The 17862-nt window shown below is 43.8% G+C and overlaps 1 protein-coding gene across 1 annotated transcript; it reads left to right on the top strand.

Annotated features, from left to right (window-relative positions):
• Positions 1-499: 499 nt before the first annotated feature.
• LOC111956620 (coatomer subunit alpha) lies at positions 500-17543 on the top strand. The gene is made up of 28 exons (XM_023977126.2): positions 500-715; positions 1119-1232; positions 1319-1392; positions 1523-1603; positions 1780-1856; positions 1960-2069; positions 6337-6446; positions 6684-6783; positions 9561-9779; positions 10011-10161; positions 10324-10390; positions 11973-12048; positions 12185-12267; positions 12407-12632; positions 12889-13027; positions 13212-13374; positions 13477-13623; positions 13714-13903; positions 13992-14087; positions 14231-14443; positions 14672-14761; positions 14854-14960; positions 15081-15227; positions 15319-15642; positions 15769-15879; positions 15990-16151; positions 16234-16428; positions 17100-17543. The coding sequence occupies exons 1-28, from the start codon at positions 676-678 to the stop codon at positions 17157-17159; spliced, it is 3672 nt and encodes a 1223-aa protein (XP_023832894.1). The 5' UTR covers positions 500-675; the 3' UTR covers positions 17160-17543.
• The last annotated feature ends 319 nt before the right edge of the window (positions 17544-17862 follow it).

Here is a 17862-nt window from a genome sequence, read left to right as displayed (position 1 = left end):
GTAGCTTCCTACATACATCTTGAACCCCTTTTCATTCTTGCTAGCTGGAGTCTCGGAGGCTGATATAACAATTCGATGTACATCATTAATATTAATTTGAGGCAAGTCCTGAAGACACCTAGTAAAAAACTGCGACATAATGGTAGTAACGTTATATCGTCGATAACAACTAGACTGACCGGAAATTGATAGGAAGTGTGTTTAAAACGTTCTATCATGGAATGTGCATAAGGGCTATTGCTGCATTCAAAACAGCTAGAAAACGGGCACTCAGAAAACTCACGACTTTCAATGTGTTCAAGACAACTGGGAAGTCGTGCCCCGCCTCCGAATGGGAAAAAAAATGTTTTCAACGGTCATTCAACTCGGAATTCCATGTTAGAAACTCGGACATCTTTCTCGAGCTCTGACTTTCCGACCTGAAAATCATTGACGTCATGATTTGACCTCGTTTTTTCCCGGGTTCCCAGTTGTCTTGAAAGCACCATTAATATGAACTTTATTGTTCCCAAGCAGGAAGACATTGCACCAACACAGGTCGACGTGTCAGGAAATACTCGGGAGAAGTAAATGGGCTAAAGAAGCAGTTGGGAGACCAGTCTGCGAAAAATAAGAGTTTTATATTTTCAGAGTGAATTTGACACATTCATATATAGTTATCATTGCTTTCCTGTGATGTTGACCAAATTCGAGACGAAGTCGGCCCGTGTGAAAGGTAACGTTACGTTAGCAGCCTGTTAGCTAGCTAACGATGTTGCCCATGTAAAATGTTGTAATTTTTTTGTGGTAAATTGATAAGACCAAGTTATTGATACGATTAGCAATGTCATGTCAAACATTTTTTTTTTATATCATTCATGACTTTACGTTAGCTGCTACCAAGGAAACGTATGCTATCTCAGCTAATGTTAACTAGCTAGCCAGCTAATGTTAGCAAGGTTTAGTTAACAAGTTAGCTAGCCAGTCAATCACTTCATACCTCCGCTAGTTTTCAATCTCATTCATGTGATCTGCATGTGTATCATTGATGCTTTACTTGATGAAACTTTTGCCATTCATTGGTGTCTAACTTACTAACGTTAGTAAGCCAACTTTCTGAAACCATTTCTATTCCATAGGGCTGAGTTTCCACCCTAAACGGCCCTGGATCCTTGCTAGTCTTCACAATGGAGTCATCCAGTTGTGGGACTATCGGATGTGCACACTGATTGACAAGTTCGATGAGCATGATGGTAAAAATGTGTTTTTCACATTTCTTAACATGAAAATGTAATTGACTTTGATTATTGACAATGATGATTGTGATTTTATTGTGAAGGACCTGTCAGAGGAATTGATTTCCACAAGCAACAGCCTCTGTTTGTGTCTGGAGGAGATGACTACAAAATCAAGGTTAGACATTCATACACCCTCACATTCTCCTTCGTACATGTTTTAATTGCAGAGAATACATTCTAAAACTTACTGGAAAACTGTCATAATGATGTCACTGAACCATTTACTATTTATCTCCCTTTACCAGGTGTGGAACTACAAGCTGCGGCGTTGCCTCTTCACTCTTCTTGGACACCTGGACTACATCCGAACCACCTTCTTCCATCATGTGAGTCCTTCTTATTTTTTCACTCTCAAAATGGCTAGCCTACATCTATTCTGTTGTCACTTACATGAAGACCCAACCTTTAAATGTCATGTTTATCCCATAGTTTCATGTTCTTGCATAGAATTCCATATAGGCCTAATAATGCATCCTGAACCTCATTCCTTTCCTTTCTCCAGGAGTATCCATGGATTTTGAGTGCCTCAGATGACCAGACCATCCGTATCTGGAACTGGCAGTCCAGGACCTGTGTCTGGTAAGTCGGTGCCTGAGCCAAGTGTTGGCACCTCACTGAAACACTTGTCTATTGTTTTTCTAATGGTAAATTCTGATGTAATTTCTGTGTTTCTGTCCTGCAGTGTACTGACAGGGCATAATCACTATGTGATGTGTGCTCAGTTCCACCCCTCTGAGGACCTAGTGGTGTCGGCCAGCCTGGACCAGACCGTGCGCGTGTGGGATATCTCCGGTGAGGGCGTGGGGATGGGACTCAGGGTTGAGGGTGGGCAGTGAGGTTTGGGGATGGGGCTGGGTGGTATGGAGTGGAAGGCGGAGATACATCCTTAACCCCCCCTTCCTCTCCTCCTTGTAGAGAATTAATCTGGGCTTTTTGCAGAAACACCTCTCCTTGGTTGAGAGACAGTTGAATAGAGTGAAAAGGATAGTTTTAGAATAGGGACAACTGATGAAGAGAGCCTAGTTATGAAAAGAACCTAAGACCTTTCACTGAAGATTTGTAGAGGGGGTTAAAATGAGGTAAGAAAGGTAACACTAGATGACGTGAGAAATATGGAGAGCGAGAATATGGGAGAGGTGTTTCTGTGCTTCTGCATGTTTTAATATCTACTTTTCTTTGGTGTTTCTTACCTGTCTTTCTGTCATTCTTTCACTCTTCTCATTCACTGACCCATTTTAGGTCTCTAAGTGTCCTACCTCATTCTCAACACACACACTATACATAATCCTGTTGCCAAGCTGTTGGCCATCACAATTGCACCGCTCAAATACCCCAATTAAACTGTATTAGCCATCAGCTCTGTGCTACCACTCACTACTAACTGCTCTCATTGATGAGAAGAACACATACCTCACAAACGTACTAATTAAGCAATAAGGCCCTAGGGGGTGTGGTATACAACCAATATACCACAGTAAAGGGTTCTTATGCGCAACGCAGAGTGCCTGAATACAGCTCTTAGCTGTGGTATATTGGCCATATACCACGAACCCCAGAGGTGCCTTAATACTATTATAAACTGGTTATCAATGTAATTAGTGCAGTAAAAATAAATGTCTTGTCATATCTGTGGTATACGGTCTGGCTGACAGCCGTGGTATACTGTATCAATCAGCATTCAGGGATCGAACCACCCAGTTTATAATAAGTAATAAACCTGCACGATATAATGCTCAATCTGTGCAGCGCACAATGTCTCCATGGCACAGTCATTAATACTGTAAGTAGCCATAACATCCCTGCTTTAGATTACTTTGACTGGTAAATGATAAGCTTGTTGGTCAGGAAGCATGAACTCTTGGCATGACAGAAACCTCACAGCAGCAGTAAATGTTTTGTTTGTAGCAGTATCTAACCCAAGCATGGACTCAAATACTACTCACCCTCCTGGCATTCAATGCCCCATCAGAGCACCTCTTCACAACCCCAACCACCACCTCCACCAGCCCATCGGTCAAATCCACCTCTTCCCACTTCCGCTTGTCACCTGTCCCCATGCTCCCCCAGGAAACATCCACACCTGCACATGGGTTCCTAGTGCAGTTCTCCTTCATGAATCCTCTTCTTGATCCTGTTGGGTTATCTGTTCACCACGTGATTTCTCTGGGCTGGAGACACTGACGCAGACTGTTCTCTCTAGATTAAGTGTGTGTTCTGACTCGTCCTGGGTGTCATCTCTTTTGTGATTTGATTAATTTAGGGCTGTCCCCGACTGGGGGAAAAAGTCTTGGTCGACAGAAAGTTGTCTGTTCTTTTGACCAATTGTGGTATTTTTAAATATGTTTTTCCATATATCGACACCGTATGTGTTTTAATAAACCAACTAAATATGCATTGAGCTTGTCTGATGCGTAAAGCTCACTGTTCGCTGAAATAAGACACAATTGACTCGACCATCCTCCCGCTCATACTGGCTTTCGCAGATTCTGCTGTTACACTCCTGAAGTTGCTGGTAATAGGCTACACGAGGAGTCTGCAAACTTTTTCGTGTAGATTGCCAATTTCTCTTACCATTTCTACCGGTGTGCCAGTTATGGTTTTCATATGCACATTTGTCTTTGTCAGGTGGTTAGTCAAAATGCTATCCAAATCTAAATGACAAACATAAAAATAACTTCTAGTGCCAACTATGAAAAATAGCCAATAAAGCCAGCAAACATTTCATGATGAAAATATCCGGATAAAAATAAATATCCTATAAATCACAGTGGCTAGCGTGGCCTGTCTGCAATGAACTTGAAACATATCAACATAACTTGGGCCCAGCCTGAAACTCCTTGCAACATTGTATATCATATTCTGGGCCAGTTGTAGGCTATTTGTGCAAGGGATGAGAAGAAATCAGGTAGGCAATTTTATGACGTTTCTACTGGATCAGAGCATGACATTTTTCCCTTTCACGCTGAGTGGTTATCAAAAGGGAGAGAGCTGGGGGGGATCAAATACATTGAGGAATTATTGTCATTCTCAAAGCTCCACAGCTCATTAGTGGTGGTGCATTAAGCCAATCAGAAATACTATCAGATCCCCAAATGGGTAAATTTTACACTGAAAACAAAACATGTAAACGCAACTTTTAAAGTGTTGGTTTCATGAGCTGAAATAAAAGATCCCAGAAATGTTGCATATGCACAAAAAGCTAATTTCTCTCATTTTGTGGACAAATTTGTTTACATCCCTGTTTGTGAACATTTCTCCTTTACCAAGATAATCCATCCACGTGACAGGTGTGGCATATCAAGAAGCTGATTAAACAGCATGATCATTACACAGGTGCACCTTGTGCTGGGGGCAATAAAAGGCAAAGTCCATATTATGTCAAGAACAGCTCAAATAAGTGAAGAGAAACAACAGTCCATCATTACTTTTAAGGCATGAAGGTCAGTCAATCCAGATAATGTCAAGAACTTTGAAAGTTTCTTCAAATGCAGTCGCAAAAACCATCAAGCACTATGATGAAACTGGCTCTCATGAGGACTGCCACAGGGAAGGAAGACCCAGAGGTAACTCTGCCTCAGAGAACAAGTTCATTAGAGTTACCAGCCTCGGAAATTGTAGCCCAAATAAATGCTTCACAGAGTTCAAGTAACGCGACACAGTTCAACATCAACTGTTCAGAAGAGACTGCGGAATCAGGTCTTCATGGTTGAATTGCTACAAAGAAACCACTCATAAAGGACACCAATYATAAGAGACTTGCTTGGGCCAAGATACACGAGCAATGGACATTAGACTGGTGGAAATCTGTCCTTTGGTCTGATGAAGCCAAATTTGAGATTTTTGGTTCCAACCGCCGTGTCTTTGTGAGACGCAGAGTAGGTGAACGGATGCTCTCTGCATGTGTGGTTCCCACCTTGAAGCATGGAGGAGGAGGTGTGGGGGTGCTTTGCTGGCGATGCTGTGTGTGATTTATTTAGAATTCAAGGCACACTTAACCAGCATGGCTACCACAGCATTCTGCAGCAATACTCAGTCCCACTAAGCGCAAGCCAGATGGGATGATCATTTGTTTTTCAACAGGACATTGACCCCAAACACACCTCCAGGCTATGTATGGGCTATTTGACCAAGGAGTGATGTCGTGCTGCATCAGATGACCTGGCCTCCACAATCACCCGACCTCAACCCTATTGAGATGGTTTGGGATGAGTTGGACCCCAGAGTGAATGGAAAAGCAGCCAACAAGTGCTCAGCATATGTGGGAACTCCTTCAAGACTGTTGGAAAAGCATTCCAGGTGAAGGGGGTTGAGAGAATGCCAAGCGTGTGCAAAGCTGTGATCAAGGTAAACGGTGGCTACTTTCAAGAATCTCAAATATAAAATATCTGTTTTTGTTAAACACATTTTTGGTTACTACATGATTCCATGTGTTATTTTATAGTTTTGATGTCTTCGCTATTATTCTACAATATAGTAAAAATTAAATAAACCTTTGAATGAGTATGTGTCCAAACTTTTGACTGGTACTGTATTAATGGGGGAATTGACAGACCGTAGCAAACAATTCACACTACGAAGTTATGAAAAAATGTACGTGGCTCCGCAATGGCTTATTCGCGATAGATTAGTCTACTGCTCAACTTTTTTTTTTTTAATGGTCAACCAACAGCCTATCGACCAGTCGAATAATTTGGGTCAGCCCTAGATTAACTATAATCCAATGACAGGAGAACTGTGATGCTCTTTGTGTGTTACAATCAACTCAATGACTGTTTGATGTGCTGAATATGGTGATAGTGTTCCTCCTGTACTTGAGTTAGGACCACACCGAGAACACTGGTTGTGTCCTTGCTCTTCAGCGTGTGTGTTTTCGGTAATTCAACAGCTACGTTTGTGTGTTAGTATGATCAGAGATCTCTATCTTTGCCTCTTGTTGATGGTATCTATTTTAGAGTGTATTAATGTATCATGTTCTTTCTCCCTGACCTGTATCTGGGTGCCCCTGTGTAACACATATATGGATTCCCCTTGTGCGTGGTGCTATGCATGTTGGTTCCAGGTCTGAGGAAGAAGAACCTCTCTCCCGGTGCCGTGGAAACTGATGTGCGAGGCATCTCTGGTGTCGATCTGTTCGGAGCATCCGATGCCGTTGTCAAACACGTACTCGAGGTAAGAGTCTGTTTTGAGTCTCTGTAAGACATTGATGTCTATTGATGGTACTTTAGTTGTGCTTCAGAACTGCTATAGGCAAAGATCTGTATAAGGAGAGTGTTGTGAGCACTGCGCAGATCAGTGAAATGAATAGTAATGTTATTGGTAGGCCCAGGAGTTTGTGCTTACTAAGAAAAAGTCTGGGCCACATGATGGCCAGTTGTGAGCCATGTGAGTTTCCCTCTCTCCCTGCAGGGTCACGATCGTGGGGTCAACTGGGCCGCCTTCCATCCCACCATGCCTCTCATCGTCTCAGGGGCTGACGACCGACAGGTCAAGATCTGGAGGATGAACGGTAAGTAGAATGGGTCATTCCATGAAATTAGTCCCTTTGATATTTCAGGTAGGAATTGTGCACCAATATTGAATTTTAAAAGCCTGATATATTAAATGTAGTGCTCTTTATTATTGACCACATGGAAAATTCAATAAATCTTGCAATTCAATACATTCATAATTTTTTTTATATGAATAAAGACTCGCTAAACTGCCAAAATTCTGTATTTCGACATGTCCCTCTGTGCACCCTCTATGACATAGGAACATTTTAACCACTTAATTAAACCTCTTTGGGCTAGKATCCCACCTCGACAATATCCGGTGAAATTGCGGAGCGCGAAATTCAAAATACAAAAATCGTAATATTAAACGTTCATGAAAATACAAGTGTCTTACATCGTTTAAAAGCTTAACTTCTTGTTAATCCAACCGCGTTGTCAGATTTCAAAAAGGCTTTACGGCGAAAGCATACCATGTGATTATCTGAGGACAGCTCCCCGCATACACCAGCATTAAAAACATTTTTCAAACCAGCGGAGGCGTCACAAAAATCAGAAATGGTGATAAAATAAATCACTTACCTTTGAAGATCTTCCTCTGTTTGCAATCCCAAGGGTCCCAGCTACACAACAAATGGTCATTTTGTTTGATAAAGTCCTTCTTTATATCCCCAAAAAGTCTGTTTAGTTGGCGCGTTTGATTCAGTAATCCACCGTTCCACTCGTTCAACATGCAGACAAAGGAATCCCAAAAGTTACCGGTAAACTTCATCCAAACAAGTCAAACAATGTTTCTAATCAAGCCTCAGGTACCCTAATATGTAAATAAATTATAAAATTTAAGACGGAATGTAGTATGTTCAATACCGGAGATAAATAACGAAGTGCGCGCCCTCATTCACGCGCGCCACAAGACTAGAGTCCGAATGAGAGACACCTTGAAAAACTACAACTACTTGCTCATTTTTCAGAAAACAAGCCTGAAACCCTTTCTAGAGACTGCCATCTAGTGGAAGCCATAGGAACTGCAATCTGGGAGATATTTATTTGTATATCCCCATAGACAAGCATTGAAATGGCCTGTGACCTCAACAACAACAAAATCTGGATGGATTTTCCTTGGGTTTTCACCTGCCATATTAGTTCTGTTATACTCAGACATTATTTTAACAGTTTTAGAAACMTCAGAGTGTTTTCTATCCAATGCTACCAATTATATGCATATCCGAGCTTCTGGGCCTGAGTAACAGGCAGTTTACTTTGGGCACGTCATTCATCCGAATTTTCAAATACTGCCCCCTAGCCCTAAAGTTTTAACCCCAACATTTTTTCACCATCATTAACACCGTATCCATCCACAGTTTTTATGTGAGTTAAGTCGTACAGTATAAAGAAACAAATCACGTCAGCTGCGATGGAAAAAGGAAGTTTCTGTAKATTTTTTATTAATGCTGATAGAATTTGTTCGTTTGCCCTGGTGGGATCTTTTTGTGTCTGTAAAATGAATTATGCGAGAAATGGCGGTGGAAACATGGATAATAATCATTATACCTAAGTAAACTTGGAGTCACGATAATAAGGTGTGTGTGGTATTCCCACTACGACTCGGGAAACCATTCAGTTTATTAGGCTTCAAATTAAATAAGTAATGGTGAAAGTGCACAGTAATGTTGATGCTCCTTTCCAAAAAATATATAGGGTCTTATTCTGGTGACATGGAGATTGATGTTTGACAAATATTCTCGCTTATCCATAATAATCTCATGTTGACTAGCCTACCAGCACCGTATCTGCGAGCTGTTGGCTAGTGCGCACGTGCGAAGACTAGAGTAGTCATATTTGCTATTTAACGCAACAGTTGAAAATGCGATGGAAACATTGAACTTTAGAATTTTATTTGGTACATGAAAACTTAAGCGGAAAAAATATGTTTTGTGTGCACCTCTTCATCACGCACCTATTTTTACAAGTCAGTTTGGTGAAAACACTACAACATTTCTTTATGCGGATTCTAGAATATTCGCATGAAACTGTCGCTAATTGGATGGAAACCTAGCTACTGTAAAGCCAGAGTTATTTTGTTGCTTTGACAGTCATTTCTGAACATTATTTATTTCATGTGATTCATTTTAAGGTCAAACGAGGTACAGGTTGTCTTTTTAAGGTCAACCCTGTTACATAATCTGAACTCTTGTTTTAATAAGGTGAAACTATTCCTTTTTTAACAATAAAAAGAAACATTGAACATCTAATAGTCAAATCATACTGTAAGATCAGGTGAGCTGATTCTACTCTTTGGCCATTTTCTGTTTTGTGGTGGAAAACTTGAGTGGGTCGAGCATAACACGTCAACCCTGTTACCCATAGATGGGCTAGAAATGTTTTAACAATTTCATATTTTTTTGTGACGCTTTCATTGAATTGTCACTCACTGTTGCACACAAGAAGCGTCCATTCACCCTGCTACTTTATTTAGCACTTAATAGGCACTTGCTATTGTCATTTTTATTATTTAACCTCTTGAGATGGGAAGACATGTTTTTTATTAAGTTGAACATGTGCTCTTTATGACAGAAGGGTAGGGTTATTTATTTTTTACACTATCCAAAAGGGACTCATTTCGTGGAACAGCCCAGATAATGAATTGTCTTCACTATGTACGTGTTTATAAACTGTAGATAATTTTTAAAAATAAAGGTACAGTGCTATTTAAAGAACATGCTTGGTTGCTGATTTTTTTTAAAGATCCTAGCAATTTTCTAACTTGATTGTCTTACTTTCTCCCCTTCCCCAGAGTCCAAGGCGTGGGAACTGGACACCTGCAGGGGCCACTACAACAACGTGTCCTGTGCTGTCTTCCACCCCCGCCAGGAGCTCATCCTGTCCAACTCTGAGGACAAGAGTATCCGTGTGTGGGACATGTCCAAAAGGACCGGTGTCCAGACCTTCCGCAGGGACCACGACCGCTTCTGGGTGCTGGGGGCTCACCCCAACCTCAATCTATTTGCTGCTGGTAAGTGACTTACACATAATGATAACATTATGGGTCTTTTTAATGTGCTCAAAGTAGATTACATTGTAAGGCAGTTGGAGCTGATAGTCTTGAATCTTGACCCACCTCATATGCAGATAGACAAACATACTGAATATTGCTGCACTTCATTTCACTGTCTTTCAGTGACCGTGTGTTGGAGGCATTTGTTAATTAGAAGTGGAGTGTGTAACCAGGCTGTTTGTCCTCCAGGTCATGACAGTGGTATGCTGGTGTTTAAGCTGGAGCGTGAGCGTCCGGCCTATGCTGTGTACGGCAACATGCTCTACTATGTCAAGGACCGCTTCCTGCGCCAGCTCGACTTTAACAGCAGCAAGGACACCGCTGTCATGCAGCTGCGCAGGTGTGTGTGCGTATGCATGCTCATATAATACTGCAAAGTCTTTATTGTCCTGAAACTGAGTTCTGAAGAATGAGTGACTGCTTGCCATTTTGTAATATAATGCGAGAGGTCAGCTGGTTTTGTCATTATGTGGAATCTAACCACGTTCTGTTTTTCTACTAGTGGGTCAAAGTTCCCAGTGTTCAGCATGTCTTACAACCCCGCAGAGAATGCTGTCCTGCTCTGCACTGTGAGTCTCGCTCTTAAAAATAAGTGCATATACATAATAGGTTATACAGTACAGTCATGGCCAAAAGTTTTGAGAATGACACATTCATTTTCACAAAGTCTGCTGCCTCAGTTTGTATGATGGCAATTTGCATATACTCCAGAATGTTATGAAGAGTGATCAGATAAATTGCAATTAATTGCAAAGTCCCCCTTTGCCATGCAAATTAACTGAATCCCCAAAAAACATTTCCACTGCATTTCAGCCCTGCCATAAAAGGACCAGCTGACATCATGTCAGTGATTCTCTCTTAACCCAGGTGTGAGTGTTGACAAGGCTGGAGATCACTCTGTCATGCTGATTGAGTTCGAATAACAGACTGGAAGCTTCAAAAGGAGGGTGGTGCTTGGAATCATTGTTCTTCCTCTGTCAAACATGGTTACCTGCAAGGAAACACGTGCCGTCATCATTGCTTTGCACAAAAAGGGCTTCACAGGCAAGGATATTGCTGSCAGTAAGATTGCACCTAAATCAACCATTTATCGGATCATCAAGAACATCAAGGAGAGCAGTTCAATTGTTGTGAAGAAGACCTCAGTGCGCCCAAGATGCGCCAGGACCGTCTCCTAAAGTTGATTCAGCTGCGGGATCGGGGCACCACCAGTACAGAGCTTGCTCAGGAATGGCAGCAGGCAGGTGTTAGTGCATCTGCACGCACAATGAGGCGAAGACTTTTGGAGGATGGCCTGGTGTCAAGAAGGGCAGCAAAGAAGCCACTTCTCTCCAGGAAAAACATCAGGGACAGACTGATATTCTGCAAAAGGTACAGGGATTGGACTGCTGAGGACAGGGGTAAAGTCATTTTCTCTGATGAATCCCCTTTCCGATTGTTTGGGGCATCTGGAAAAAAGCTTGTCCGGGGAAGACAAGGTGAGCACTACCATCAGTCCTGTGTCATGTGTGGGGTTGCTTCTCAGCCAAGGGAGTGGGCTCACTCACAATTTTGCCTAAGAACACAGCCATGAATAAAGAATGGTACCAACACATCCTCCGAGAGCAACTTCTCCCAACCATCCAGGAACAGTTTGGTGACGAACAATGCCTTTTCCAGCATGATGGAGCACTTTGCCATAAGGCAAAAGTGATAACTAAGTGGCTCAGGGAACAAAACATCGATATTTTGGGTCCATGGCCAGGAAATCCCCCAGACCTTAATCCCATTGAGAACTTGTGAACAAACTCCAAGCATTGATTATACAAGAATGGGCTGCCATCAGTCAGGATGTCGCCCAGAAGTTAATTGACAGCATGCCAGGGCGGATTGCAGAGGTCTTGGAAAAAGAAGGGTCAACACTGCAAATATTGACTCTTTGCATCACCTTCATGTAATTGTCAATAAAAGCCTTTGACACTTATGAAATGCTTGTAATTATACTTCAGTATTCCATAGTAACATCTGACAAAAATATCTAAAGACACTGAAGCAGCAAACTTTGTGGAAATTAATATTTGTCATTCTCAACTTTTGACTGTACACGCACACACACTCAATTTAGACACGGTTTCTTTAGTTGTTGAAAATGTAATGCCGTGTCTCTTGCAGAGGGCAACCAACCTGGAGAACAGCACCTATGACCTGTATGCCATTCCCAAAGAGAGCGACTCTCAGAACCCAGATGGTAAAGCTGCACCCTTATTCTCTCGTATAGCGAGACAGCATCTGTGAAGTGTTAATGTAATTCCAGTTTCATATTCTGTTTTTTAGATTATGAAAACCCACTAAACCCATGTTCATTCTTTCTCCCCCTCCTGCAGCTCCTGAGGGGAAGAGGTCCTCTGGTCTGACCGCAGTCTGGGTCGCAAGGAACAGGTTTGCTGTTCTGGACCGCATGCATTCTGTAAGTGTGTGTGCACATTATTAAATTGTATTTGTAATTTCTAGGCCAATGGCTGTAGTTATTCTAAATATGGGTATGGTACATTTGAGTGGTCAGAGGATGACTATAATAATGATGGTAAACCCTGCTCTCCCTCCAGCTACTGATCAAGAACCTGAAAAATGAGATTGTGAAGAAGGTGCAGGTGCCCAGCTGTGAGGAGATCTTTTACGCCGGGACAGGCTCCCTGCTGCTGCGCGACGCAGATGGGGTCACCCTCTTTGACGTGCAGCAGAAACGCTCGCTGGCCACCGTGAAGATCGCCAAGGTCAAGTATGTGGTGTGGAGTGCTGACACCAGCCACGTGGCCCTGCTGGCTAAACACGGTACGTACTGTACACACTCTAAACACACTCAGATCTATATCAGGATTACACTCTTATTTGTCCTCTACTTTCTCTACAACTTGGCTGCCAAGGTTTTGGGCCCTCTTGCTGTTTATAAACTTATCACGATTCACTCTCTATAGCTGTTGTCAACAATATATCCAAGATTTACACCCATTTTAGCTGTTCCCTCGCTCTAGTACCCCAGATTTACCTGCTATTAAATCTGTTGATAAATCTCTACTTTCCTCTGCAGCCATTATGATCTGCAACAGGAAGCTGGAGAGTCTGTGCAACATCCATGAGAACATCCGTGTGAAGAGTGGAGCCTGGGACGAGAGTGGCGTCTTCATTTACACCACATCTAACCACATCAAATACGCCCTCACCGCAGGGTAATGCACAAGACGCCACTAACGCACACTTTATTCAGAGTATATTCGAAGTACAGTATATTGATTCATTCCCTTCCTAGTCCTTTGAACATACTGGATTATGAAAGCTGTTTACTCATTCAGTGATGCGTTTGAGAGACGAGAGGAGTATCCAACTTTTCTAATCACACTCTACTCTCTGTAGTGATCATGGTATCATTCGTACTCTGGACCTGCCCATCTACGTGACCCGGGTCAGAGGCAACAGTGTCTACTGTCTTGACCGTGAGTGCAGGCCCCGTGTGCTGACCATCGACCCCACGGAGTACCGTTTCAAACTGGCCCTGGTCAACCGCAAATATGAAGAGGTGAGAAAGTAGCACTGAATTGCATCAATCTCTTAGAGTTAACATGGTAATCTCTTTTTCTTTTAAACTGACTTTGTGACCCCTGACCTTTGTCTCCTCCAGGTTCTGCACATGGTGCGTAACGCCAAGCTGGTTGGCCAGTCCATCATCTCCTACCTGCAGAAGAAGGGTTACCCTGAGGTAGCCCTGCACTTTGTCAAGGATGAGAAGACCCGCTTCAGTCTGGCTCTGGAGTGTGGCAACATTGAAGTGAGTTTGAGACCCCAGGTTTCATTGGGAATTTCTTGAGATCATCTGTGTGAAACACTGTGTGATGTAATTTTTCCTTTGTGTCTGTAGGTGGCGTTGGAGGCTGCCAAGGCTCTGGATGAGAGGGGCTGCTGGGAGCGGCTGGGCGAGGCTGCGCTGCTGCAGGGTCACCACCAGGTTGTGGAGATGTGCTACCAGAGGACCAAGAATTTCGACAAGCTCACCTTCCTCTACCTCATCACTGGTAACCTGGCCAAGCTCCGCAAGATGATGAAGATCGGTAAGAGATTATTTTGTTGTTTTTGTCTTTTGTTTGACTGACGTGTGTTTGTCCGAGTTGCATGACTGACGTCTGTGTGGTGTTGCAGCTGAGATCAGGAAGGACATGAGTGGACACTACCAGGGTGCTCTGTATCTGGGGGACGTCAGCGAGAGAGTTCGTATCCTGAAGAACTGTGGCCAGAGTGAGTCCCCCTTAATTCACACACACCTCAATCTCTCTCCCACTCCCTTGACATTTCTGACACACGACTCTTGTTTCTGGTGCTTTTGGTCTAAACTGCTTGTCTGTAACTCTGATCTCTTTGTGGCTGTCTTCCATATGTAGAGTCACTGGCATATCTGACTGCTGCTACCCACGGGATGGACGAAGAGGCAGAAGCCCTGAAAGAGACATTTGACCTGGAGAAGGAGACTGTCCCTGAGGTGGACCTCAATGCCCAGCTGCTGCAGCCACCACCTCCTATTAACCCCCTGGATACCAACTGGCCCCTGCTTACTGTGTCCAAGGGCTTCTTTGAGGGAGCCATTGCAGCCAAAGGTGAGTCCCCAGCCCTGACACTCCATGCCATCATTTGGGTTTAGATGTAATGTTGTAATGTTTAGATGTAATGGTGATGTAATTTAGGTGATGTAATGTGCCATGTCAGCATGGCGTGTATTGAGTTGGAAATGTTTTTACGTTTACGTTGGAGTGGGAAGTGGTCAGAGTATTTGTTGCGTAGAGATGTTAAATGTGTTTTTTTGTTTTGTTGTGTGTGTGATTCAGGGAAGGCTGGTCAGATGGCTGCCGACATGGATGTTGATGCCCCAGGAGGAGAGGGCTGGGGAGAGGATGCAGAACTTCAGCTGGATGAGGGTGAGTCAGTCAGAAAGTAGAGACATCTGATGGACCCTGCCTATTACTCCATGTCTTCTATGTTCATCTCATTTCTCTTCTGTTTCCATCAGATGGCTTCATGGATGCCCAGGATGGATTAGGAGAGGAAGGAGGTGCAGCGAAGGAGGAAGGAGGAGGTTGGGAGGTGGAGGAAGATCTGGACCTTCCTCCAGAGCTGGTGAGATGATTCTCTCTTCTTTGACATCAGTTCTGTCTTGACAATTTGGCTTAAGGAATGCAAATCATAGCAGGAATGATGACATGTCAGTTTGAGAACGTTTATTTTCTCTAACACTAGGAGTTGTCAGCTGGTGCTGGAGGAGGGGCTGAAGATGGTTTCTTTGTCCCGCCCACTAAGGGCATGAGCCCCACCCAGCTGTGGTGCAACAACTCTCAGCTCCCTGTGGACCACGTCCTGGCTGGCTCATTTGAGACCGCCATGAGGGTAAGCTTACACACACACACACACACACACACACACACTTTATACAGGTTTATGCTTTGTACTCAAGTCTCTCTCTTCCTCTACTTTTCAGTTGCTCCATGACCAGGTTGGGGTGGTGCAGTTTGGGCCCTATAAGCAGCTGTTCATGCAGACTCTGTCCCGCGGGCGGACCTGCTACCTGGGCCTGCCTTCTCTACCCTGCCTGCGTGGCAACCCCCAGAGGAACTGGAAGGACTGTGGGACCAAGCAAGGGCTGCCTGCTGTGGGGCTTCGTCTTTCTGACCTCATCGCCCGCCTGCAGCAGTGCTACCAGCTCACCACTGCCGGCCGCTTCGAGGAGGCTGTTGAACGCTTCCGCGCCATCCTGCTGTCTGTGCCACTGCTGGTGGTCGACAACAAGCAGGAGATCGCAGAGGTATGCAGACTTGTTTTAGAGTGAAATGATTTCATTGTGGTCAATGTTATTTACTGCGGTTAATCAAGTGTGGGCCGGATGGTAGTTGGTGGTGGTTACCTGATTTGAGGTTACTGTCTCTCTTAGGCTCAGCAGCTGATCACAATCTGCAGAGAATACATTGTTGGCCTCACCATGGAAACAGAAAGGAAGAAGTTGCCTAAAGACACATTGGACCAGCAGAAGAGGCTGTGTGAGGTATTGTCATTGTTTCTCTACTTCCCATCTCAACCGTTAAGTCCCTAATCATAAGAGTTTACTACCCAGTAGTCGTTTAATTATTGTATTTGATTGTTTGATATTTTCAGATGGCAGCTTACTTCACCCACTGCAGTCTCCAGCCAGTCCACATGGTCCTGGTCTTACGTACGGCACTAAATCTGTTCTTCAAACTGAAGAACTTCAAGACAGCTGCCAGTTTTGCCCGTCGCTTGCTTGAACTAGGGCCCAAACCAGAGGTGGCACAGCAGGTAACAATCTAACTGTTTGTCTGTATGTAAATGTAATTATTTCCATATTGTCACTTTTACCATCTCTATCGCTGTCTTTTAGACACGCAAGATCTTGGCAGCATGCGAGAAGACGCTGACAGATGCTCACCAGCTGAACTACGACCCCCACAATCCATTTGACCTGTGCGCTGCCTCCTACACGCCCCTATACCGTGGACGCCCCGTGGAGAAGTGCCCTCTGTCTGGGGCCTGCTACTGCCCCCCCTACAAAGGCCAGGTCTGCAGGGTCACACAGGTCAGTCAAGAGAACTGCTGTACTGTGTTATGTACACAAAGCCCCTTCTATTTAGAAGTGTCCTGCTTTTTTAAAATTTTAATTTTTTGCCTTTTTAAATACATTTTATCCCATTTTCTCCCCAATTTTCGTGGTATCCAATCGCTAGTAATTACTATCTTGTCTCATCGCTACAACTCCCGTACGGGCTCGGGAGAGACGAAGGTCGAAAGCCATGCGTCCTCCGAAGCACAACCCAACCAAGCCGCACTGCTTCTTAACACAGCGCGCCTCCAACCCGGAAGCCAGCCGCACCAATGTGTCGGAGGAAACACCGTGTACCTGGCCCCCTTGGTTAGCGCGCACTGCGCCCGGCCCGCCACAGGAGTCGCTGGAGCGCGATGAGACAAGGATATCCCTACCGGCCAAACCCTCCCTAACCCGGACGACGCTATGCCAATTGTGCGTCGCCCCACGGACCTCCCGGTCGCGGCCGGCTGCGACAGAGACTCTGGTGGCGCAGCGGGGGGGCAGACCACTGTTGTAGGGGGGGCCGACCACTGCGCCACCCGGGAGGCCAGAAGTGTCCTGCTTTTATGTAAATGTTGTATTAATTGCTTTGTCAGTCTTAAAACAGAGTTTAGACATCGCCTTCCCAGTGATATCTTTGACCCTTTAACCTTATTTCCAAGGTGACGGAGATCGGAAAAGATGTGATTGGTCTGCGTGTCAGCCCCCTGCAGTTCCGTTAGAGGACACGAAGAGGACCAGGGAAGAACGGCATTGATCCGTTCAGAGAAACACATCCACACTTTATTCTATATATAGTTTTTCTCACTAGGGTTGGAGAGAACAAAACATGATTGATGCGAGAGAATGCTTGATAGGATGACGTGATTTATTGGTGAGAGAATTCTTGATATTAAGCATTTACATTTTTCAGACTGTCTGCTTTACCTTCCCTGTAATGCTGTATTTGTGAGTGCCATGTCATCTCTGCTCCAACGATTGAGAATTGTGGTTTTATTAGAACTCTACTAGCCATCTCTGTTGGTCTCTTTCTGACTTGTATACACCATCAAATGTAAATCACTGCTTTGTGTAACTCGTTAAATAAAATTGATGTGTGCACCATTCTTTAATTCCACAGTATCATTCTAGCTTGTTTTAAATCATAGTTTTCAAAATTGACACCCCAAAGATTTGACAGCTCTGGATCAAAGTCATGTCCTGCAAATGTTGCAAGTACAGCATGAAAGGGCCAAGTTGGTGCAAATAAAAGTTGTCCTTGATCTGAGATAAATGAAGTGTTATTTTTTCCCAGAGGAGTACAGGTTTAATCATTAACTCTACTCATGTAGGAATAATTGTCATTGTAACATTTTGACAAACCATCTAGCAGTTTGCTTTTGAACACTGAAGTTTGTTCTAAATTTCCTTCAGAACAAACTTCCT

Source organism: Salvelinus sp. IW2-2015, linkage group LG32 (assembly GCF_002910315.2).
Source record: "Salvelinus sp. IW2-2015 linkage group LG32, ASM291031v2, whole genome shotgun sequence".
NCBI lineage: Eukaryota > Metazoa > Chordata > Actinopteri > Salmoniformes > Salmonidae > Salvelinus > Salvelinus sp. IW2-2015.
The sequence above is the reverse complement of the archived record's forward strand: the minus strand, read 5'-3'. Positions and strand labels throughout refer to the sequence as shown.

Coding starts and splice junctions, on each gene's coding strand:
- LOC111956620 (XM_023977126.2), top strand. CDS start 676: ATGTTGACCAAATTCGAGACGAAGTCGGCCCGTGTGAAAG. Junction 14,762..14,853: donor AGAACTTCAGCTGGATGAGG/GTGAGTCAGTCA, acceptor TGTTTCCATCAG/ATGGCTTCATGGATGCCCAG. Junction 16,429..17,099: donor AGGTCTGCAGGGTCACACAG/GTCAGTCAAGAG, acceptor CTTATTTCCAAG/GTGACGGAGATCGGAAAAGA.